Genomic DNA, 25,783 nt, shown 5'->3' with positions numbered 1-25,783 from the left:
AAAGCACAAAATCTCTTCTTGAGCAGTTTGGCTAGAACAAGTAATATATTATGAACGAGGGGGTGAGCGGGATTCACAAGTCCACCTAACAAACAATGGGACCCTACAAGTGTGGCACTGTGGTGCCACTGAAACCTCCTCCTTCACTGGTGTGTCCCACGGCCCACCGGAAACAAAGCAGGTTTGTGATTCAGTAGGATCTTGCTTCTTGGAGGCATAGCTCACAGCGTTACAGCCTAATGAGACAACACAGATTGTAGCAGCCTCAGACTCAGTGAGAGACTGCAGCTCCTGTTTTGTTAACAAGGCTGCCACTCCAAAGGCAGGATGGTGGTCTCTCCAAAATTCTGCTAAGCACAGCAGGAACCTCCACTGACTGAGAGCCACCTGGAAGCTAAAAGCTATTTCATTACAATGAGCTACTTGCCTGTATTACTTATTCCTTTTGCTTCTTCACAGGAACACAATTAAGGGAACAAAGAGGGACCATTAAGCAGTTCAGACAGTGTCAACTTAATACCACAGGCTTTACTGACAGGAATTTGTGTTCTGCAAGTTTACACACCCAGAGCCATCACTTAGGCAGAGCCCTGGAAATCTGATTCTGCGAGTGTTCTGCACACAGCAAGAGCTCTCACATAGCCCCAGGCAGACTTCTCTGAGAGGTATCTGACAGCCTGGGTGCCCGGCCTATAATACCCTTTCTTCCCAAGCAGGACGGGTCTGATGACTTCCATCTGGAAAATCAGACCCACTGGACCTGTGTTTGCTGCGTGCCTGGCTCTTGTGCACAAGTGGAAGCAGGGAACCAGCAAACGGCAGAGCTGGAGGGGACCCGAACCATCACAGTCACAGCTAGAGAGTACCTGGTTCCAGCTTGTTCCTTTTGCAGGTGACAAAACCCGGTTACCAGAGAGGTCTAGGGACCCGGTTACACAGACAGCTCCCAGCAGAGCCAGGGCCATAAAATTCACTCCCCTTGATTCTGGATCAAGCTGGCCTCATTTTTTTTTCTGGAAAGTGTGGTTTCTCTACCCAATTCAGAATCCTCTCCCTCCTTCAGATGTCTAATGAGTGTCCCCTGCTCATACCCACACAACTCGTAGGGTGATCTTTTCCTCTTGGTCCTGGCCTCTGCCAGCTATGGGATTAAAATCTCACAAAAAAAGCAATAAACTGCTTTTCTTCAAGTCTTCCTAGCTCCCACTCAAGAAGCCCTGTGTCATAGTGAATATGGCAATAACTGATTCGCAACAGAAAGGATTCTGCTCTTTACTTAATTACTCCTTAATCTTTTTCCCCTTTCTTCCAGGGCTTGCAATAAATCAAAACCAAAAAAAAAAAAAGTATTCTCTGCTACATGGAAAGCAACATTTTTGCTGCAGAGAAAAGCGACTACCAGTTACCACCCAACTGTGACCAATGGAATGGCCAGTTGCGGTGTGGGCAGCTTTCTGGGAAGAGATACCACAGCAGCTGCAACTTCCCATGAACATTTAGCACATCTGAGCATAGAGAAGGCACCGGTCAGTCCAATGCAGTTGGCAGCCCCTTTGGTGGGGTGAAAACAGCTAACTAGCTTGTGTGTGTGCACACGCATATGTGAATGTGTTTAATTTTTTTTTAAGACAGTTTCATGATCTGGTCATGACTGTGATCAGCTCTCCTGGAGTCAGTATACTCAGCTTCTCTTAAAGGCTTTCAAGGGCCATCTGACAATGACAAGCCTCAAGAACAGTAAACGAACACTGGGTCAGATTGCTCGCCTGCTAGGATATGAATGAGGTTTAGGGTATTAAAGCTTTGAGAGTACAAGAAATGAAGATGGTGAAGAATACAGTCCAAAAAAAAAAGTCTATTTCAGGAGAAGACTTATCCACTCAGACTATAGCAAACAGAATCTGTCTTGATCATTAAAAGGATAATAATCCAGAGCACATCACCCCTATATTTATGTACTTATAATCATTACTTAGGAAGCAAAGCCAGGGTTCTCAGGGTCTTCCAAATACTGACTATGGTTGTCCAACTGATCCAGGATTCCAGGCTATTCGGAGGCGAGTCCTAGAAGATGTAGCTCAGACACAGTCTCCAATCCAGGAGAGTAATAGGGATATTTCTCCCCCTACTTTTTTTTTTTTTTTTTTTTTTTGCGGTACGCAGGCCCCTCACTGCTGTGGCCTCTCCCATTGCGGAGCACAGTCTCCGGACGCGCAGGCTCAGCGGCCATGGCTGATGGGCCCAGCCACTCCGCAGCATGTGGGATCTTCCCGGACCGGGGCACAACCCCGTGTCCCCTGCATCGGCAGGCGGACTCTCAACCACTGCGCCACCAGGGAAGCCTTCCCCCTACTTTTTGATACAGTATTATTGCCAAACTGTATGCCCTAGAAAGTCCTGGGAGAAAAGAAAGTGCTGGTTATCCAATAGTTCTTTAGGAGCCTTGCCCTTATCCTTGGGCACCAGAAAATTTAATCCAAGTCCTTGTTAAAGAGGTGGTATAGGGCATTTACATAGACCCAGCCCCAACTGAATACGCTCTATATTACTAGGTTTCTCCTTGTAAAAAGGGAGTAATAAAGCAAACCTCTACATAAAAACGTGTAGGGGTTTACTACATGCGCTTGTATCTGCTGGCAATGTATTATTACCTTAGAGCCTGTAATTCTAGAGACCCCTTAGTTGAGTCATGATAGTATTTTGTAGTTAAGGGATAGAAAGAAATAAGGACAGAATTTGTACCTAGCACAGAAATCATCCCTATCTCCAACGCTGACTTTACATTCTAAAAAGGGCTTCCTTGTATTTATACATTTTGTCAAACTGATGTCATCCTTCTGGTTGCATACGTTTATATTAAATAAAAGAACTTGTCTCACTGGATGGCCCATGGCAGTAAAAAAAACTTAACTCCGACTTCTGGGGACAAAGTAATGAGACTTAATTGACTAGTTTATGTTAGCTGGTTTTTAAGTTAAAGAACAATAGGGCATTGAATGAGCTACAAAAAACTATTGAAATTATATAATATTTTGAATAAACACTCAATAAATATATTCTCTGAATGGCAGGAAGTGTTAAGGAGCATTGTGAAGATGAAAGATTAAGGAAAACATGATTTTCTTCATATACCTAAGTGAGAAGGTTGACTATTTATTTGCCCCAGGATAACATTTCTTTTTTGAAAAGGTGAACTATTCTTTTCAAATTACCTCCTTTGATTTCCCCTGCCCCCATGACTCTTATTTCTCTTCTAGTTGAGTTTTCATGACATTTTCCATGTCTGTCCTGGTGCAGATTCTTCATATGAAATGAAGAGGGAAAATGCAAAAACAGAAATAAGGCCTTTTGGGTCACAAGCATCAAAGCTTGCTAATCTGACCCAGTCTAGAGAACAGTGATTAGGGGGATACTCCACACCTTGTATCAAAAGACAACACAGGTACAAGAGCCAAAAGTGAGACTGTTTAGCCTAATGGAGCCAGGAGAATGTGCATGTTTGGCTTCCCATGTGGCACGGCTGCCCAATAATTGGCCCATCTGCTAGAGAGCCTAGTAAAATTCCTTGCTCAGTACTTTTGAGTGAGTTTGAAAGGTCCTATTTTGGATTACTGATATACACAATGCAAATTTACTAATCCAAAGAAGTGATTAAAAAAATGACAAAGCAAAGTCTTCTTTAAGCACGCATTTGATGCACTTGCCAAAAGATCATATTACAGTGATGGGAGTAAACCTTCAACCCTCTACCTCAGAAGCTGTCAAGGGAAAATACTTCTTATCTATGCGGTCTTCCTCCTCTTCATCGGGTGGTGGTTTTGCTGGAGGCGGAGGACGTTCCCTCTGTAGAAGAGAAAAAATAAGTATTTTACTATGTCTTTTTTCAAGAATTTAACTCTTTGGTTTACTCTTATCTCAGTCTTTGGAAATAAAAAAGAATAATGTAAAGAATTCCCCTGCAAGACTAAACTCAAGGTTTAGTAACTGAACAAGATGGAGAACCCTGCACACATACACAATTCAATTAGCATTGCTCTTTGATGTTTGTAGCAGAGACTATAAACACCTCTGTCATATCCTTGACCACAGTGAGAAATATCAGCACTGAAAACACACAACTACCTCATCAGAAAATGTCCTTCATGATACTGATACACAAACTCGAGTATAGGAAAACCAGTGGCTCAACTTCCAATCTACTCTAAAAAGAGGAACCACTAAATCAAAAGAATCAACTTGTCAGAGTTCTAACAAACCAAAATTATTAGGGAAGTAATGAGGAAAGCAATCAAGGACAAAAACATCAACTCCTGCTCAAACCTGAATGTTATTCAAACCTCAGAACTGTCTCTTATCCTTGGTCACCTCCTTCAATGATTACTATTATGTATTATTAGCATATGAAAACCCTATTTCATCTCAGCCCATTTAAAAAAGGACTATTTGTCAGTTATCTGCCCTTGCAGGGGTTGGCAAGCTTTTTCTTAAAGGGCTACACAGTAAATATTTTAGGGTTTGCAGTAAACTCTGCCACTGGGGCACAAAAGTAGCCACAGAAAATATGTGAATGACTGGGCATGGCTATGTTCCAAATACAACTTTATTCACAAAAACAGGCAGTCGTCTGTGGGCCTTGGTTCACCAACCCCCTACTCTAGAGCAAGAAACTCACTGAAGACGGGATTATCTAGATCATGGGTAGACAGTTTCAGGAATACACAGAATGATCTTTGGTGAAAGAAGGCTGAAGAGAGTTTTGCCACTGTCCCTGCTGTACTTTTAGTGTCTTTATATCCCACAGTCCTATTTTTGCCTGAGAGTCAATGTTCCTACAGGGAAGGGGGTGGGAACCTGAAACAGGAGTTGACCTGCCAGCTCCTTCCCTGGCTTGCAGGTTAGTCCACTGTGTTGCTAGAATGAGAGTATTTTTACACGTCGGTGTGGAGGTGAGTGTTGAATTATGTGACAGCCTCAGAGAAACCTGCAAGGAAAGACACTTCTCATGTTTTAGGAGCCGCTGGGTTAGTTAGCACTTGGCATCCATGATCTCTCTGTTAAACACGCTTTACTGCTTGGTATTATATCTTGATACGACTCCAAAACAAGTTCATATGGTCAAGCCGAACAAAGTTTTTTAGGTCAGATTTCCCACTAAGTCTACTTTCCCCACCCTTCTTTGCTCCAGAAGCGTAGGAACAAGCCTGGTCCAGGGCCACCTTGTAAGGAGGGGAACAGCAGATGGAGCAGGCTCATAATCTCACCAGTTATCCAACTGTGGGACACAAAGAGCTGAGGAAAACCAAAATGAAACGTAACAACAACAAAAATGACTCATCCTAGAAGCCTTCCCAAGGCTAAAGGAGCCTAGAAAGAACAATGTGAAAGGCTCTTGTGGAAGAGGTAATCACCAGGGACCCTGGAAGGAAAGAGAAGTATGGGTCTTTCACGGTCTTTTCTACCGTGAAAACTATGGCCCAGGGGCCTGGAACTATGAAGCTGATTTACAGATACCACCCGCTGTGTTTACCAGACGTAGAACAGTCCCTTGGCCACAGTTAATTACCAAGGACCAGGAAGGCAGCACAGCAACAACATAGTCAAGTAAAACTGGCAAAGCATGCACCCCAAGATGTATCAGTTTCTACTTAGCAGGACCATAGGAGGCTAGATTACTACAGTGGGATGAACAAAGAACCTGTGTAAATCAGTGGCTAAGCCTCACAGGAACTTGCTCCTTCAAAGCTTACTTCAGGAATCCCGTGTTCTTCTTGCAAAGCCTCCAGCTCCCTCTAATGGGCATCACCTGTAAGTGCCACTGAACGCAACACCTTCCTCCACAGGTTGGATTTCCCTAATTCATTTGTACCTAACAGTGAAAGAAGTGGAAACAAACAAACACAAAAAAAACCCTAGCTCTGTCTGCAGAAGCACTGTGTGAGCGGTGCTCGGCATGTGCACTTGCTTTCACCACCGACAAGGAGTTTCATCACAGTCCTCGATAACACCCACTCTAGGGGGTCTACCACAAGACTGGTGGGCCTTTCCAAAATCCATACTGAAATGCTGGGACTATCCCAGGGTAGGGCAAGGAGCCGAACAAAAAAGAACACCAAAAACAGCAGGCCATTCCCAGGGCATTAATGAAAAGCCTGAGGATCACCAGGCAGCCAAAGGATCATCAAAATGGTCATAAGCCAGATTTGCACCAAAAGGGAAGGGCCAGCCTCTCCAACAGGAAGAAGTAATATACACCTGAAAATATGCCTCAAGGTGGGACTATCACTGGGATCCTGTTAGAGCAATGCCTGTTCATTAAAAGTGCAATGCTCAAAACCTCAACAGTGCAGGAAGGAAGGGCCATGGGACCACTGATTCAGGCTTAGGCTCACAGTAAAACCCTGGGAGAGAAAATGGGGGTAAGGAGTCTGGAGAACAATGTATAAGGCTAGAAGTAGAAGCAAGTGCTAGAGCGACTTCCCTGGTGGCACAGTGGCTAAGAATCCACCTGCCAGTGCAGGGGACACAGGTTTGAGCCCTGGTCTGGGAAGATCCCACATGCCACGGAGCAACTAAGCCCGTGTGCCACAACTACTGAGCCTGCGCTCTAGAGCCCACGAGCCACAACTACTGAAGCCCATGCGCCGCAACTACTGAGCCCACACACCAAAACTACTGAAGCCCATGTGCTCTAGGGCCCGCATGCCACAACTACTGAACCTGCGTGCTGCAACTATTGAAGCCCGCACGCCTAGAGCTCATGCTCCGCAACAAGAGAAGCCACTGCAATGAGAAGCCCGTGCACCGCAACGAAGAGTAGCCCCCGCTCGCCACAACTAGAGAAAGCCCACGCTCAGCAAAGAAGACCCAATACAGCCAAAAAAAATAAATAAAAATTAAAAAAAAAAAAAGAAGAAGAAGCAGCAGCAAGGGCTAGAGAAAGAAGCAGTCAGATGGGAAGGTTGACCTTTAGAGGGAAAAATTCAGGGTTGTCCCCATCTTACTATTTCAATGGCTGGAGGGGTTATAACTATGGGAAAAATAGGAATGTACATACTAATACATACACTGTCTGATTAAGCCTTGCTACAACCCTGCTGAACACAGAATCTGTCCAAATACAAATGGATAAGTTTTTGAGGGCAAATGGAAGGTGAACATGTACTCAGGGCTCACAGGAACTTATTTAGCAAGCTCTTTCATCGACGGAACTGCACTCCCGAAAGAAACAAACAATATATAGCAAAGACCCCAAAGACAGAAGCAGCAGTGAGGCTAAATAGAAATAAAATGCTTCAATTTACTCTAAGGCCAAAAAAGTAATAGAAGGATGCAAACAGGTTATATTGAAACTGGAAAAATTAAAATTCTATCTCAACGCAAGCTGTAGAGTTTGACCACACTAAGCAAGAGGGAGATGGTGCAGAGCCCCCAGGAGAATAGGGTGAGTGGGACCCAGGCCCCTGAAACACAGCTGGCACTGGGGGTCGCACGTCCTCTTCTCCCGCTCCCCAGCAGAGCAGAGGTGGACAACAGAACCCCGGTGCAGAGGGTCAGCCACGTACAGGCCTCACTCCAGCAGCTTTCACTCCCGCCGTCTCGGCCTCCCTGCTCACGGAGTCCCGGTCAGACGAGCGCCCGCTGGCCGTGCTGTCCAATGAATGGCAGGAGACAGCATTGTACAGCGCCTCGTAGGGACCCTCCTCTTCCATGTTGGTGTCAAAATCGATGATCAGTTCAGTCACTGCTTTCTCCACATCACCTGAAGAGGGGTTAGAAGGCAAGAGAGTCGGTGAGAGGACAGCACAGTCTTGGACTTCCCACCACAGGAACAACCCAAAGCCCCTTCGGCCACCTGAACTTGACCAACGTTAACCTAGAGCAGGAAAATAAATCAGGCTTTCTCCACGGACAGGAATAAATATAGAGAGTTTCATCTGCGCTTCATACTCTGAGAAATAAACAGATTTTTCTCCAATTCAATATGGAACCTTTGACATCTATGAAGGACATCTCCCAAGATCGTTATAAATTCCCAAATACCTCAATGCCATGACAGCATAAACCTAAACCATAAGATGTAGCAAGGTACAACTGGAAAACTTCAGTAATCCCTTTAAATTCTTAACAAGAACCTCCATGTGCCCAAGCAAAATAGAGGGTGGTGAAGCCTTTCTGAGATGAAGGCGCTGTGCAGCTACAACTCACTCACTAGACAACTACGAACCTCAGAGCGCCTGGGATCCAAATTTGTGACTCTGCAAAGTAACCAGGGATCTGGTTATAGACCAGGGATCTCTGGGTCACTTGCAAAGAGTCAAAACTGTAATTGTAAAATCCCTGAAAGCTAAGAGCTTAGTGAACTACTGATCCCATTACCAGCAAATTATGAGGTCAAGAAAAAAAGTGTGACCAGGGGAGGGGAACAAGGACTCTACAGTAAAGACAGGCTGAGAACCCCTGAACCCTTGCATTTCTCTGAAAAATCCCTTTCCTTTTTCAGTATCTGGCTTTGCTCTGTTTCTCGAGCCTTCTTCATTGTGATCTGTATCTGGGGGAGGTGTCGGCCAGTGTTTTGTCTTTCTCATTCATCAGACCTAGGACCCAAAAGGCTGCTCAATCAATCTGAAAAGGTGGATCCTGGCTAATGATGGAGAGGCTGGACTGCCCAAGCTAGCACCCAGACCACATTTGTTGGACAAATGATAGACTACTAAAATCTGCCATATACACATCTACCAACCAGATGACACTCATTAAATATTTACTGTGAGCCAGCTATACTCAAGGCACTAAAGTGTGTGTTAGAAGAAAAAGGTTTCACTGAGATTTGAGTTCATCTTGAGATCATCCTGTCTACCACACATCCCAGGATAGCTCTCATAGAGCCAACTCTAAAAGCAGAGAATAAAATAAAGTCGGAAAGAAAAAGTCCACCATCATGGCCTAAGCTTTGCCCAAGAAAACTTCATATAGTAGTTGGAAAAAAATGAATTTGAATATGAACTTACTAAGTACTCCCAATCCCCCGAAATAATTATTTAAATTAAGATTTTCCATTCTGCCAAAGAACGTTCAACTCTTTTCAAGCTGAGAGCCCCTTCGCTGGCAGAAGAGAGCCGACTCACCCTGAGACTTCTGGGATATGGAGTCCATGTTGGAGATGAGAGGTGGCTGGGTTGTGGGGGTTTTATCTACCTCTTTTGCACTTCTTTTTCCAGTCATGTGATCTACATGGAAAGACCAAAAAAAGCTGCACCAAATAGCAGTGGCTTGGTTCAGCCAGCATGTCCCCTGGTCCCTGAGGCAGGGAGATGGACCCATACCTTCGATCAGTGCTGCTATCTGCTGGCTCTTCTGAGATGGCAGCTCCCGGACAGTGTCTAAGGCAGTCAGTCCACGGTTATCTTTTATGTTGACGTCAATTCCTAGAAAGGCACACCAGGTGGACCAGGGGAGTGAGAATTTTCAAGCCAGCCTCAAAGAGGGTCAAATTCCAGGATACCTAATGCTCCTGGCAGCACAACCAACGTTTTCATCCAAAGATATTTTATCCAGCTATACAAGAACTTCGTACATTTGCAATCAACCAGTGGAGACATACACATATTAGGTTCAAAGGCAGCCAGTAAAAGTCCCCCTCCAGGGATCCTGGGGGAAATGATCCCAACCCTGGCATGCTGTGTAGACAAGAGCGCTGCCAACCTCTCACCTGCAGCCAGCAGGATTTGCACCACATCGGTCTTGCCAAACAAAGCAGCCTCATGCAAAGCACTGCCCTTCTCCGTCTGGAAAGCAAATGAGAGCGCAGAGCAGGATATCATCAGAACAGTGACCCAGGTTTGGCATGGCTTCACACGACAAACGGGACGTAGACAAGAAGGGACAGGAAAATAAAATAAACCACACAAAGTCCTCTGTCATTATCTTTCCCACTTTTCTTGTCTGGATTCCAAAACCACAATCGTGGCCCATACTTGGGTGTCTGATGTGCCACCAGGAGGCCACACATGAATAACGGCACTGTCACCCTTGGAACCACCTATTGGTGACACTCCTAAAAACCCCACCTTCCTGGGTGGAAGGAATGATGAGAAGAAAAGTACAAGGCGGGGAAAACACCTTAACTTCAAATGTGGTCTGGTGGATGCAAAGCCTAAGAAATGGCCATTCATCTGAATGGAGAAAGCTACCAACAAAGGGAAATGTTAAGTCTCCTGTCGGCAACATCAAGTTGATGGGACTTTGGAGGCGCTAATGGTGGCAGTGGGAACACAGATATAGGAAGATAATGAAAGTTTTCTAATTTCAAGAGAGAGTCCATAAGCATGTCTTTTCAGGGTATAATGACCATGTATTACCCCTGAAAAGAAACAAAAAATAACAGACTCACTGGAGGAGTTTCTTTGTCTCTAAAGTTTCTCATTACAATGAGTCAGCAAATGGAAGCATCTGACATGTGATGTGAACCGTGCTAAATAGGAACACAGCCCAGCAGCATGGCGCTTGTGCCTTTTCCAAAATGACTAGGTCCCTTGGGCCTGGGAGGTACGTCCGCCCCACTACCTGGTAATTGCTATCCATGCCGGCATCCAGGAGGACCTGGACCACGGCTTTGTGGCCATTCCTTGCTGCCAAGTGCAGAGGGGTGTGCTTCTTAGTGTTGCAGCTCAGGAGGTTGGGGTGTGCGTTGAGGAGCATCTTCACCACCTCCAGCCTCCCGTAGAGTGCAGCCAGGTCCAGAGGCGTCTCAAACTTGTTGTTGCGCATGGTGGGGTCAGTCAGCTCCTCTAAGAGGACCTTCACCACCTCCGTGTGGCCATACTGTGCTGCGCAGTGCAGGGCCGTCTCGTTGTCATTGTTCTAAAGAGTCAACAGGCGGATGATGTCAGAAAGGTGACCAGCAGACTGGCAGACGACTGGGGTAATCACACGTAAAACCATTGAAATTTAAATGAGAAAAATAGCAGCAACACTTGGGGACTAATAGAACTATGTCAGAATCCCGCAAACAAGCCCGACTGCTCCAGTCAGCCTCATCTGCCCCAGTTACTGCCAGAGGGGAGCAGTCGGCACCTCAGCCTTTGTAGTCTCCTCTGTGCCAATGTAGACGTGTCTCCAGATGGCAAGGAGAGCCACCTTGGGAACACAGCAGGTCGCGGGGAGAAGCCCTGGCACAGATGGATGCCCGTAACATCACTGCCATTGACTCAATTTAAACTTCAACTGGTTTTACAATTTCTGTTGAGCCAACCCCGTGGTCCTGATTCTGGATCTGCTGACCATCCATTGCCTCGCACACAAGCTTTTTGGAAAGAGTTTGTCATCTGCGTAGCTCCATGCATGCAAATCAATTGGCCAACATTGAAAGTTACAGAGCAGAGCACCCAAGATCACTCTCAACATATCAGCCAACAGCCACTGCCAGGGGACTGAGGCACCTGAGCTCAGTCACAGAGTAACGCGGTACCCAGATGCCACCCTGAGCCTGCTCCAGGAGCCTGCCCCAGCCAATGCATGCAGGACCTACAACTGTGCCAAGAAGGGTTTCTTAGGTAAGAAAGATACAATCAGACACCAGAATGTTTTGTGTGAGAGGTGCAAAATATTCAAGATTGTAACATTGCCATTAATTCAAATTCACAACCCCACAGGTCCTCTGATGTCAATTTTGTTTCAAACTAAAGGGAGAACCTGAGATAAAGCAGGAGAAGTTTGTGCTTTATCAACCATCAGAAGCAAAATGTTAATCATTCCAATTATGCTCTTTCTTTTACTACTACTGACAATGTATAACTAGAGCAGGCATAGAGGAATTTCCATGACCTCTCCATTTTTAGAAGCCTTAATGAAAATAATAATTCTCCCACAAGATTTTGAGATTCCTGAATTTATCCAGGAGGCTTCTGCCACTTTGGGGAAACAAAGCTTCTGAGGGCATGTGTCCTTCAGGTCAATATTATGCACCTTTCAGTGGTCAAAAGGTAAAGATTAAATGTTTCCACAATTGCGTCAATTCTATTAATGATATTAAAAGTAACAGACTAGAAGTTACCCAAACATGCATGCAATTCCATCTGCTTTTGATCTGGCATTTAACTGCATCATTTTTTCCAGCTACACCAAGTGTATCAGAAAGATCCAGGGCTACTAGGCGCAAGGCCTCAAAAGGCCAGAATTATAGCAAAGAAATTTTTTTTTAATGAAACAAGGACAGAAGGGGTGGTAGCAGGAGCCACATGCAAAGATAAATGCACACAGATAAACAGAGGAAGCAGCACTGAGCTCCAACACAGCTCCAGGAGAGCAGCTGCTGAGAAGGCGCAGACAGACTTCTCTGGCCACAGAACACAGCCAGTTAGCAATGGCCTCCTGTGATACAGCTGGGTCCAAGGGGCGAATTCCATGTCAACCTGAAAGTCTGGAGGGCAGGAGAAACGCTGGGCTGGAAGTAAATCCTTGGGGCTCCCTGTGCCAAACAAACCTTTCAGGCCACCCATATGCCCACTTCCTATTAAGCTATGGCATGAAAAGCTTAGAGCTGTCACCTCGTTTTCTCATGAGAAGAAAAGAGAGCTACAGCAATGAAAACTCACAGGAGCTTCCTGTAGAGGGATCCTGGGGCAGAGTTGAAACTCAAAGAAGTTTAAGAGGATTCTCAGCGTTTTATATCTCAAGATTAGCATGACAGCAAGGGCCAAGAAAGTCAGCTTATTCTCATTAAAACTCCAATCCAAAAAAACTCGTTTACTCTGAAGTAGACACTGCTATCTCTTTTATATCCAAGTTGTCTCCCAACAAGCAGAATAATCTGTAAAAAGTATGTCATTAGGGCCTGAAGAACTGTAAACCTCTAGGGATAAAAAGCCTTCTCTGGGTTTTTGCCAGAACTAAAGCAGCTACCACAGAGCTGCCTCGCTAAAGGCATGGTCTTGATCACTACCAGGCAAACTGCCTGCCTATGTTAAAAATGGCCTAACCACAACTCTGCAGTTTATATCCACAGTGTAGGAAGCATCTTATTTATGTTTCAGTCTTGCCAGACATGCTCTGGTAACTACAATACTCTTGAGTTTACGTCTGTGGTGACCACATCTCTCGACTACTGAACACAGGCCATCACAATGAGCTCTTACTACCGCTTCCCCTTGGAGCCTAACAATTTTCAGGGCAAGAAGTCACTAAGTTTTGGATTTATGGACCCACAAGAAAAAGAGGGATTTCAGGGAGGGTACAAACTCTCAACCACCTGGAATCCCTCTCTTTCACACCTTTCAAATCACACCATGGGTGCTTACAACACCCCAAGAGTTCACAGAATCATACTACTACGAATCTCGACTAAGGAAGGGGACTGAGATGAAATACCCCAATTTTCCCCCAAGGCTTCGCACAAAATCCCCATTCCTACTCATCTTGAGACCCACTTTCATTTTTTCCTTGCTAGGTCATTACTTCTAAAAAAAAAAAAAAATATATATATATATATATATATATATATATATATATCCCTATACCCTTTATATCTGGAGACCCCATTCAATGTATAAATCCATTACTTATGTGTTTTATATACATACACACACACACACACACACACACATAAACTACAAACAGCAGAAAACCATCTAGAAACACTCCCGTGACTTTTCTCCTCTGGGAACTATTCAAAACCATCACCTCCCAGTGCTTGGATTACAGCCCAACTGCACTCTTGTCCACCGTTGACAGATATCGAAGACCAGGGCTACAGCTCTCTGGAGCAACGATGGTATAGTCTCTAGAAATATACCCAAATTTGAACAAAAGGACAAAGTGGGTCTACAAAGATTTAGAAGACACAGGAAAAGCATGAGAACCAAGTTCCTCATGTGGAGGAGGAGTCAGACTTACTCTGCAAAGCTCTGAAGGCAGAACTTTGACCAACAGATGGAAGGTTTAGGAAAATAGATATCAATCAAGCATAAGAAACCAAAAATCAGTGGAATCCAAAAAGAGGCTGCCAAGAGTAATTCTGCTTGCTACTAGGAGAAACAAACAAACAAATAAAATAAGGGGTAGATGGCCTGCGTTTTAGGTGAGAAAAGAGGAATCCTGCTCTAGTGGAAAGTTAGCCTAGATCAGTGGTTCTTAAACAAGCTTCGTTTTGGAATTACAAGGGAGCTTAAAGGTAACTAATACTGAGCCCCATACCAGGTCTGCCAAGGTAGCACCTCAGAGGGTAAAGCCCAGGAAGACTAATATTAAAAAGGCTACCAGCCTAGCATACACCAACTTAAACATCATTCATCATCATCAAGAACAAAACAAACTGACATCATGTGCCTGGTGATGCGATGCACTAAAAAGGAAGGACGAACATCACTCTTGTGGCATTACTGCCAAAAATGTATAACCTGAACCAAATCAAGAGGAATTATCAGACAAACTCAAACTGAGGGCCAGTCTACTAAACAAACGGCCTATGCTCTTCAAAAATGTCAATGTCATGAACGACTAGAAAAGGCTGAGGATAACTGTTCCAGATTATGTATGATACTGGACTGTATCTTGGACCAGAAAAAGAAATTGCTCTAAAGGACATTATTGAGACAATTGGTGAAATTTGAACATGGATTTCTTTTTTTTTTAATTTATTTATTTTATTTATTTATTTTTGGCTGTACTGGGTCTTTGTTGCTGTGCGCAGGCTTTTCTCTAGTTGTGGCGAGCGGCAGCTACTCTTCTTTGTGGTGGGCGGGCTTCTCATTGTGGTGGCTTCTCTTGTTGTGGAGCACGGGCTCTAGGCACACGGGCTTCAGTAGTTGTGGCTCATGGGCTTTAGAGCGCAGGCTCAGTAGTTGTGGTGCACGGGCTTCATTGCTCCATGGCATGTGGGATCTTCCCAGACCGGGGCTCGAACCCATGTCCCTTGCATTGGCAGGCAGATTCTTAACCACTGCACCACCAGGGAAGCCCCTGTGGATTACTTTTAAGTGTCTGGAGAAACAGACCTACCATAAAACGAATTTGACTACTGCTCATCTTATGATATTCAGACTAAGTTAAAATTGTTTTAAAAGGGGGTAAGTAAACAATTTTAATAGTTTCACCTTAGCTAAGGATGATGTACATTTGGACTGGTTTATGCTGACTTGCTGAAACAGGAAAAGGTCCATATGGTGAAGAGGAAGATAAAAGCTCATGAAAACCACCTCTGCTCCCAGGAAAGGCATCTGCAACTTCTTAATTTCTACAGGTGCTTGATAGGACTTAGCACACAAATGTATTTTAGCAAAAACAATTTCTAGACACACCAGGTCAATGAACACCCATAAAACCTAGGGAGGTTAGAACTGAATCAGCCTGAGAAGAGTCTGCATTCTTAGCACCACCCAAACAGCCTTATCCCTTAATGGAGTTTACGTCACTTGGCCTTTGAGGGGGTGGTGAGTGGGGTGGAGGCAAAAGGGTAGTACAGTGGGCCCTCCTAATCCACGCGTTCTGCATCTGATGAGTCACCCAACCATGGATCAAAAACATTCTGGGAGAGGGACTTCCCTGGTGGTGCAGTGGTTAAGAATCTGCCTGCCAATGCAGGAGACATGGGTTCAAGCCCTGGTCTGGGAAGATCCCACATGCTGCGGAGCAACTAAGCCCATGCGCCACAACTACTGAGCCTGCACTCTAGAGCCCGTGAGCCACAACTACTGAAGCCCATGCACCTAGAGCCCATGCTCCACATCAAGAGAAGCCACCACAATGAGAAGCCCGCGCACCACAACGAAGAGTAGCCCCCGCTCGCCACAACTAGAGAAAGCCCACACACAGCAACGAAGACCCAATGCAGCCATAAATAAATAAATAAATAAATAAATAAATAAATTTAAAAGGTAATGCTTAAAAATAATATATTCCAGGGGAAAAAATCTAGAAAGTTCCAAAAAGCAAAACTTGAATTTACCAAGTGGCAACTATTTACACAGCATTTACATTGTATTATCGTATTACACTGTATTATTAGGTATTATAAGTAATCTAGAGATGATTTAAGGTGTATGGGAGGATAGAAGTAGGTTATGTGCAAACACTACACCATTTTATATAAGGGACTTGAACACAGTATCCACAGAGGTCCTAGAACCAATATCCTCTCAGATACTGAGGGAAGACTGTATTTCCAAAGAGAGAAGTAAGTTCTTATTCCATTTAGACGAAGTTTCTTTTATGTGTGCAAAATCAAGGGATAGGAAAATGTGCTTTTAAGAAAAAAAGTCTTACCCTTTAATCAGAGCTTTATAAGCTAACTAAACTAACCACCAAGTCGGGAAACAATCACTTCAAGGTGCTTCCCCCCAAAACAAAACCCTGAATGGACCAATACAGCAATGTTGCATTAAGCTTCACTCACTAGTAACAAAGAATAAATTCCAAAACGCCCTTTCAGAAATACCACATGGTATATACCTTTTAAAATTAGGACCTTAAATATTACTAGTAACCAGATATTTTTACTTCATGTACATGATCTTATTTGAACTCCAAAATAATCCCGCCAGGTAGATGGTATACCCCATTTTATAGAAGAGGAAACTGAAGCTCAGAGAAATTAAGTAACTTGTTTAAGTCAACACCTGTAAGTGGCAGCACAGAATTCAAACTTGGGTCTGACTTGATCTGTGAGGGTTTTCCACTCTGCTGCACTAAAAAAAATGAAGATGAAGTATCTTCCTATCTTGAAGATTAGAAAACAGAATTGAAAGTGTGGGCAAACTAAAACTACTGTGTTCCTCCACTCCAGATCAAACTGCTTTTCCACGATTAGGGCCCAAAAGCTGAAGGAAATCTCCCGTAGAGCCTGCCGAGGTCCAGCCCATAGGGACCTTCATTTGCTAAATCAGTATTTTCAAAGAAAAACATGAAATATCTGCCTTGCATTTGGAAATGTGCAGAAGGACCTTACATTTCCCTTCCCAGCAGCTGCTGTATTATTCAGAGCCAAGTGAAAGGTAGCTGATGTGAATAATGCAGTGACTCAACCAAACTCCAGATTGTTGCCAAAAAGCAAACCTCATCTGAATGAAACCTTGAGTCAAAAACAGCAGGTGAGAGCGCAGAGGAGACAGGCTAACACCATCACCCAACCCACCAGCTTTGCCTCCAGAGGCAGTGGAGGGCCGAGGCCCGAGGCTGGACGTTCATCACTAGGCCCATCAGCCCGTTATTTATCCCAGCCTCACGGGGGAGGGAGACTCAAGGCAAGTGCCCTGCTTGGCCCTGCAACTTCATTTCCTATTTCTGAGCTGTTCCAAGGGCCAAGAGTGACCAAGCAGAGAGAGAAGCTAATGGCTGGGGAGAAGGGACTGAGGCTTCAAAGCCCCAGGCACAAACTCAAGGAAAAGAGACGGGAGCCACACCAGCAGCTTTTAAGAGTAAAATGGAGTCACCCACGCCCTGGCTGCCACACCTCCACCACAAGCTATTGTTCGGATTCCATCTCAAGAGAAATATCGAAAGCAAACTTAAAAAAAAAAAAAAAATTAATCTAGGAAGTACAATTTAATCATTTTCTGTGCTTATTAAAAAGTAAGCTACTTTGCGTAACATCTTTTAATTGCACTTTTCTTTTTTGAATTTAAATGATCTTAGAAATCACAATAGTAAATTATGCCCATAATATGGTTCCTTCTATTTCCCCAGTTCTGCCACTTCTAAGCTTTTCAGCCATTCCAGGAAAAGAACCCAAGCTTTCCAGAATTGGTATGGGTTTTAAAAACAAAAACAAAACCCACTGAAGCTTCGTTTTCCCATTCCCAGGCAAGCCAGAAGCAGATGGGCTGAAGCAGACAAACGTCAGGTTGATGAAGAAGAGTCTGAGTGGATGAGAGTGGAAGCCAGAGAGGACTGAAGAGAAAGTGCAGCTTGGAGAAATGATGCAGAGAAATCCTGGCAGCGAAAAGTACACACCTTGGCATTGATATAAGGGTCAAAGGGGCCGTACTTTTTGAGTTCTTTGATCTCAAGAGCACTCTATAAAAAGGAGAGGAAAAGAAAATGTGATGATAAAATGGATGAAATATATCAAAGCAATGCACAGCCCCGAGGGGGCCCAACACTAGACAACTTGGATCTGCCCTTTGGGTGCCTCAAAAGGAAGTTAATGGGGAAGACAACCTCCAGGGCACCGCGCTCATCACCCCTCTCATCCAAGCTTCCAACTGAAGCAACGTTAATGGTTTTTAATAAATCAGTGAAGTACTTGTAACCACTGCCTAGATGCATTAGGTTTTTCGAGCTATTGCAGACGTTGTGCCCAGCCCCTGCCCCACCCACCTGCCTGCCAGATACGCAAAGCACTGGGCTGGGTCCCACTTATCAATGGACACTCCAGGCGGGAGGCGGCTGTAAGCAGGACAAGCTAGCATACTCAAGTGGCTCAAATATCCAAGCAGCTGTGTTCCAAGGCAAAAGTGAGCAAAGACAGGATTAGAAATGGTGGCTGAAAATTTCTTAAACGAGAACGACTTTAATGGGTGACTAGATTTTTCCACATTGAGGAATATTAGTTAAAAGCAAACCTCTTCTATAAATTTCCTCCAGATAAGAGAAATTACTGTCACATTAGCCAGGAGGAGTAAAGTTGCATTTAGGTCCTAAAGAGGCAATTCTAAAGAGACAATTTTCCTTCCTAATGTTATAAAACAAACATCCTCATTGATGATCTTGAATGTCTGTTGCTCACCTATCCAGAAAATACAGCCAGAAGGGGGAAAGGGAGGCCGACGAACAGCTGTACACAAACAATCTCCAAGTGGAGAGAGCTGGGAGCACTGCTGTAGTTTTCTCACCCCTCACAGTGAAGCTGCCCTTCTCTGAATCAAAAGTGTGCTCTTAACAGCTCACTGAGAATGTGCATGGTCTTGCTGACAGGGGGACTTCAAGAATGGTTTCCTATTTTTTTGAGGAATAACCCTGATCTAATCCTACAGGTAACTGAACAATCTCCTCTCAGCAAAGTCACTAGTGAAACAGTCCTAAGCTTACTGAGAAAGGGCAGCATCTCTCTCCTTCAAGCAAATAAGAAAAGTATCCACTTCAGTTCAGAGCAGAGAGGGCAACAGGAGAATGGCTTGTCATTCAGAGAGGGCCCATCTCCTCGCAAATCGACACCATCTCAGATCCAAACTACAGGGAGGTGTATTTTATGAGAGGTTTGTCTAGAACTTACATAATTCAAATATAACTTTCCCAAAGGAATAAATATAAAGAAGAGAAGGTGCAGTCTCAGAGTACCTGAATCCATGGCCAGTGTGTGGTGTTTCTGCTCAAATGCTGCCTTTTTTATTTTTTAAGAATTCTCTCTGCTTTGTCAAAGCATGGTCAGTAGTACATGAACATTAGAGGACACATGGAAATGACCTTCATTCTGCTGAATCACCTCAGACCTCCACTCACATGTCTTTGTGAGTTCATTTTTCAGCACTAGCACTCGTACCACCACTTCTGTAAGTTCCGATGTACGTAAAACAAGGGCATGGTTCACATAGTACCAACACATGCTGGGAGTATTTCTGTTTACCAGCTAAAGCTGCACTGCCACGTTGATGGCAAAAGCCCCCCGGTTTGAAATGAACTCGGGGCAATTTTGCAGGATTTGCATTATTTCCAGTTTTGCACGTGAGGTGAGTATTTATAACTTTGTTACAGTACTATTCCAAATCTGCACGATTCAAATGCATATGAAATGCACCCTTCATGGTACAAGGTTTCCCTGACGCACTAGAAGGAGTAGCGCTGGGAAGAGGGGAATCACCCTTAGGCCAGGGAAGAGCTGGTTCCCTGAGATCTGAGTTACGGGACTGAGACGGTGATGGGACTGCCAAGGTCTGGCTGTAGCTGAGTGGAGAAAGCTTCCCTTCCCTCCAACCTGTTCATTGACTTTGGTGTGTGAGGGCCCTTGATGGATGAGCAATCGCACTATCTGGGCATCTCCTTTCCAGGCTGCCAAGTGCAGAGGGTAACAGCCTTTAGAGTCAGCCACGTTGGTCAGCGCGTCGTTCCTCAGAAGAACCTCGACCACATCCCTAGAAGGCAAAAATCGATCATGAGTTTGCAGAACCCACAAGTCTTTCGTACTAACAGTTCTGCACATCTGTTTGGCACAAAGCCCTTTCACAGAGATTATCTCACCTGGCTCCCCATCTCTACCTGAGCTCACCACCCAGCTCTTCCTTTTATTCCATGAGCTACTTGTACAGCTGTTGACAGCAGCTGAGCCATCTTGAGGCACACTACACTGACTCATCACCTCCTGGTGTATCTGGGCTTTCTACATAATCCATCTATTTTCCATTATTTTGAAAACGTCTGGTCCCCTTGTCTAAACCTTGCAATGTTTCCTTGTTTGTGATGTTGAAACAGCATTCAGGGATAGAATTTACATAAAAGCAGTCATGCAAAACAAATATCATTATTCACCACATTATTCAGAGCACTTAGTGATGTGGGAGCTGGAAGCGGACACGCAGAGCAGAATTAAAGTGGTTGCAAACATAAGCCAGATGCGTATGGTATCACTTGATACATCCAGAAAGAAGGACTTGGCTTCCTTCTTGGTGACACCACTAATTAAGTAGATATAAATGTATAACTATCCCCACGCACATGAGGTCAAAGAAAATCTCCACTGTAAATAAAAACAGCATCTGGAGATGAACTTGGCTAACAAGCTACAGTCATTTAAGTCTGAGATTCACTTGAATTCAGGTTACCCCACCATTTAAGATGGAGGGAGTCTCTACAGATTTTCTGTTAGCTTTGTCTAAGATGGTTATAGAAAAGACCACATTACAGGAAATGATCACATTCCATATATCTTAGAAAAGTTTAATGTAGAAGGAAACAACCATTGCTTCTTTCCGGCACATCAGCATCAATTAGGCTGGGCCAAATATTGCAAAAGTGAAACAGAATACCATGAGGTGGTAGGGCCCTGTTCTCGCTCGGAAAAATCTAAATGGTCCCAATAATCCTTCCCCATAAAAACTAAACTTCTACTGCTTATCTCCTTTAGTATTAGGCCTCAAACTCTCCCCGATGCCCTGTCTTCCGTTACACTCTGGTTTTCATTCTTCCTGGCAAATCTACGTACTGTACTCCACCACTCGGCCTGCTCCTGCTCTGAGCCTTGCCATTCTACCTCACTTGAAGGGCAGCGCCCTCTTCAAGCTGCCAAACCACTGAAACCTGTGCCTTCTCTCAAACCACCACCCACCCCCTTGCCAAAGCACACCTTCTCCAGAAAACTTCCCAGACAAACCCCACACAAATCACAAATTCCTGATAACCTCTCTATACTCAAGGGAATTAAGTAGGCCATATTATTTATTTATTTTTCCCCTTAAAAATGGTTCTTGTTGTGGACAAGGCTAATTTTATGAGGAAAGAGTGGCAAGCAGAAAGATAAAGTCAACAGAAAGAAAGTTTCTCATGACCACTCGATCTATTTTCAGTTTATAAAGGGACTGGTTACATAATACATCATCCAGCACCATTATGTTCTGGCTGCCCCACATCTGAGCTTTGTATTCAGATCATTGCAAGGCACTGTCCCATTTCAAAGGGGAAAAGAATAAGCAGAAGAAAGGTAAAACTTAACCTTTGGTTAAAGTTATTTTGGGAGTGGGGTGGGGAAGGATGTTTATATTATACACTAAAGAGAGACTCAAGAATTCTGGATGCACTAAATTTAGTTTTTCTCTGTTCTTCAGCATCCCTGCTTTGTACACCCTTACAGAAGGAAAAAATTTAAAAAGACAATCTGAAGGCCTGGGTTCTGAAGAGTGGGGCAGGAATGTAGCACGTTAATACTTACTTATGGCCATTCAAAGCAGCATGGTGCAGAGGTGTATACCCAGTGCTGTCAACACAGTTCACATTTGGCCCTCTCCAGATGCTATAGGGGGAAAAAAAAAAACTGAAGTCACAAACCAAATTTAGAGACATCTAGCTGCCTGGAAAAGAATTCTGTGTGGTGGTTAACCAAATGGGTTACTTCCACATGACTCCTGATAAAAGAAAGCAGCTATTTACTACAGAAATGCACAGCACTGAGGGTACACAATGGGGTGCTGAACAAGGAGTCAAGTATCAAGACAACCGTGTCATCATTTCAGAGCTTGTTTTCCTGTATCATTCTCCTCATTGGTAACTTTCCTTTTTTTTTTTTTTTTTTTTTTTTTGCGGTATGCGGGCCTCTGACTGTTGTGGCCTCTCCTGTTGCGGAGCACAGGCTCCGGACACGCAGGCTCAGTGGCCATGGCTCACGGGCCCAGCCGCTCCACGGCATGTGGGATCTTCCCGGACTGGGGCACGAACCCGTGTCCCCTGCATCAGCAGGCGGACTCTCAACCACTGCGCCACCAGGGAAGCCCCTCCTCATTGGTAACTTTATTACTCACTCAGTCTGGGACTCGTGTCTCTGAATACTGTCAGGATTGTAAGAACAGCTCGTTGAAAGGTCATCAAAAATATCACTGAACCAGGGACTTCCCTGGTGGCACAGTGGTTAAGAATGAGCCTGCCAATGCAGGGGACACTGGTTCGATCCCTGGTCCAGGAAGATCCCACATGCTGTGAAGCAAGTAAGCCCATGTGCCACAACTACTGAGCCTGTGCTCTAGAGCCTGCGTGCCACAACTATGAAGCCTGCACGCCTAGAGCCCATGCTCTATGACAAGAGAAGCCACCGCGATGAGAAGCCCACATACCACAACGAAGACCCAATGCAGCCAAAAATTTTTAAAAATCACTGAACCAAACCATTCAGTCAGTTACAGGTACTGAGTACCCACCTCTACTCCTGGTGACTGAAGTCTTGAGAGAAACTCTAGACCAGATAATCAGGATCATTCAACCACAAGGACTAAGATCAAAGAACCCACATTCATAAAAGCAGCAGGATACATGTGTTAAGATGCAAGGGACAATTCTGTCTTTCCTTTGTGAATATGTCTTATTGGTAATAAAAAGAATAACAACAGAATCTACAATTTGAGTGCCTTATTTGAATCAGAAATATCAGACTAAGATGGTTGAAATGTCATCTCATTTAATCCTCAAAGCCTTAATTCTGACTTCTGTTTCATACCTTACTACATTGGCCAGAGCTTCTAAAATACTATTAAGTAGTAGAGGGAAGCCTTGTTCTGTCCTGCTAATGCTATTGGCAGTTAGTTAGAGGTAGACACTCTGTAACATGTAAAGGAAGTATCTTATTTTTTTCCCTTTTAAATGTATTAGAAATACTGTTTAATTTAAATACGTTTTTGTATCTATGGATAATATCATAGTTTTTCACAGTGAACCAACTAATTTTTTTTTTTTTTTTTGTGGTGCGCGGGCCTCTCACTGCTGTGGCTCCCCCACTGCGGAGCACAGGTTCCGGACGCGCAGGCTCAGCGGCCATGGCTCACAGGCCCAGCCACTCCACAGCATGTGGGATCCTCCCGGACCGGGGCACGAACCCGTGTCCCCTGTATCGGCAGGCGGACTCTCAACAACTGCGCCACCAGGGAAGCCCTATCAATAGCTTTCCTAATGTTGAGCCATTCTTTCATTCCTGGAGTAAACCTTATTTGGCCATTATCCATTAGGGCCATATCAGTGACTTCTACTTGAGAGTATTTTACTTAGCATTTTCACATCTTCATTCATAAAGGAAGCTGGTCTAAAGTTTTTGCTTTTTGTGCTACCATTATTGGGTGATATCAGTATTAGGTTTAAGTCACAGATCACCTGGGCAGCTATCTACGCATTTCTATATTCAGGAATCACTGACATAGAGCACTAAAATTTTTTTCTTTTTTGAGAAAGAATTACTTTGTTATTTATTTATTTTTAACATCTTTATTGGGGTACAACTGCTTTACAATGGTGTGTTAGTTTCTGCTCTACAACAAAGTGAATCAGTTATATATATACATGTTCCCATATGTCCTCCCTCTTGCGTCTCCCTCCCTCCCACTCTCCCTATCCCACCCCTCCAGGCTGTCACAAAGCACCGAGCTAATATCCCTGATAGAGCACTAAAATTATAATCACCAGTAAAACCATCTGGGCCCAGAGCCTTTATTACACAGATGTTGGAAGCAGCATTATTTATAACAATAAAATTTTAGAAATAGCCTAAAAGTCCATCAACAGAGAAATGACTATGATAACTAAGGTGGAGACAGATAGAATATTATATACTATTTATATTGCTGTGTAATAAGACAGAATAGAGGTTACAATGTAATGCTAAGGAGAAAAAAGAAAAAAAATTGTAAATATTGTAGAGAAAAAATATATATGAGAGACATTTATCACGACTGTAAATTGAGTGCACAAGTTTACCCCATCTCCTGTCTAAAGTTGTATGAAGTGAAACGATTCCCACCCTACACCACAGATAATTGATGGACATAAAACAGATAGAGAGATTCAGCCTAAGAAAATAAGAAAAAATGTTATCAAGTAACTGGCAATGTTGAGGGATTCCTAAAAGGCAGAAATCAGACAAGGCTATATCTACAGAAACACAACCTAGAAGAATGCCAATTAGAATAATCACATACCACTTTTCACCTATCAGACTGACAAAAATGAAAATGATGACGTTATAAAACGCTTGTAAAGATCAGGGAAACAAACACTCTTAAATACCACTGGTACGAATTTAAATTGGTGAATTCCTCTGGGAAGACAATTCAGAAGCACCCACCAAAACCAAAAATAGGCATTCACTCTGGGCCAGCATTTCCACTTCAGGCACTATCCAACAGAAACGCTTGTACACACGCACAAAGACACATCCTTGTTCAGGACTGATCCACTGTAAGAGTAAGAACTACAAATTTAACGTCCACCTATAGGTAGGGAGTTAAATACCAGGTACCCCCATAAAATGAATTATTACGTAACAGTTAACAACAAAGGAAAATAACAAGTTGGACTTACTTGTCCTGACGTGGAAAGATTTTATAAGATATGCTGTGTTACAGTAAAGTGAAAAAAAAGAAGTCATTGTATAATATTCAAAAGATAAGCCCTCATTTTATAAGTACACACATGCACACACACGCACACGCACACACCCTTGGATGGCGATGGGAAGCATGTTCATCCAGTGTTGACAGTGGTTCCCTCTGGGGAAGGAAGCGTGTGTCGCGGGGGCACCACAGAGTGGTGAAGGGGGACTTTCACGTTCTGCTCTGTATTCTACCACACTATGTAAAACACAGTGAGAATACATTCATGTAGTAGTCTTTTCAGAATATTTTTTTTAAAGAGGGGAAGGAACCTATGTACAGGGAAAAGAAGAGAAAAAAATGAAATGTTAATAATAAATGGTTGTATATGTGTGACATGGGTCACTTTAATAAGCATGTAGGTATTTGGCTTAAAAGCTTAAGATAAATTTTAAGTGAAAAGAGAGGACATGTGTACTGACAGCTACATTATTTGTTCCTTGTCAACTAAGGAAGCTGGTGACAAGGTCAGGAGCTTGAGTTTCTTCCTGGTGTCCCCATCCTCCATTAAGCTTGGATTCCTATAGCACCTTCCAAATGAAAAGTTAAAAGCAATGATCTCTTTGTCACAATTATACCTCATTTCCTAAACCAAAAATAATATACCTATGCCTGACAATGAATAGAACGATGGAAAGTGAAACAGATCTGGAAAACCTAGGAGGTACAATTTTCATACTTAGTTTCAAATCGCCCCACAAGACAAAAAATCATCATTCTATTATAAACTAGGTGAC

At 43.7% G+C, this 25,783-nt stretch overlaps 1 protein-coding gene across 8 annotated transcripts in view; it reads right to left on the bottom strand.

Annotated features, from left to right (window-relative positions):
- The window catches only part of ANKS1A (ankyrin repeat and sterile alpha motif domain containing 1A), a 190,953-nt gene that overhangs the window by 93,079 nt on the left and 72,091 nt on the right, over positions 1-25,783 (bottom strand). For 6 of the 8 annotated variants that reach the window (XM_032647518.1, XM_032647519.1, XM_032647520.1 and 3 more), the window contains exons 2-10: positions 21,851-21,931; positions 19,904-20,060; positions 17,944-18,006; positions 10,564-10,860; positions 9,710-9,785; positions 9,324-9,425; positions 9,126-9,227; positions 7,563-7,759; positions 3,751-3,843 (exon numbers count right to left, since the gene is read on the bottom strand). In XM_032647518.1, the coding sequence (XP_032503409.1) occupies positions 3,751-3,843; positions 7,563-7,759; positions 9,126-9,227; positions 9,324-9,425; positions 9,710-9,785; positions 10,564-10,860; positions 17,944-18,006; positions 19,904-20,060; positions 21,851-21,931 (1,168 nt within the window). The remainder of the gene's footprint in view (positions 1-3,750; positions 3,844-7,562; positions 7,760-9,125; positions 9,228-9,323; positions 9,426-9,709; positions 9,786-10,563; positions 10,861-17,943; positions 18,007-19,903; positions 20,061-21,850; positions 21,932-25,783) is intronic. The other 2 variants (XM_032647522.1, XM_032647524.1) reach the window with 1 other exon arrangement.

The sequence above is a fragment of the Phocoena sinus genome, chromosome 11, assembly GCF_008692025.1.
Source record: "Phocoena sinus isolate mPhoSin1 chromosome 11, mPhoSin1.pri, whole genome shotgun sequence".
Lineage (NCBI taxonomy): Eukaryota > Metazoa > Chordata > Mammalia > Artiodactyla > Phocoenidae > Phocoena > Phocoena sinus.
The sequence above is the reverse complement of the archived record's forward strand: the minus strand, read 5'-3'. Positions and strand labels throughout refer to the sequence as shown.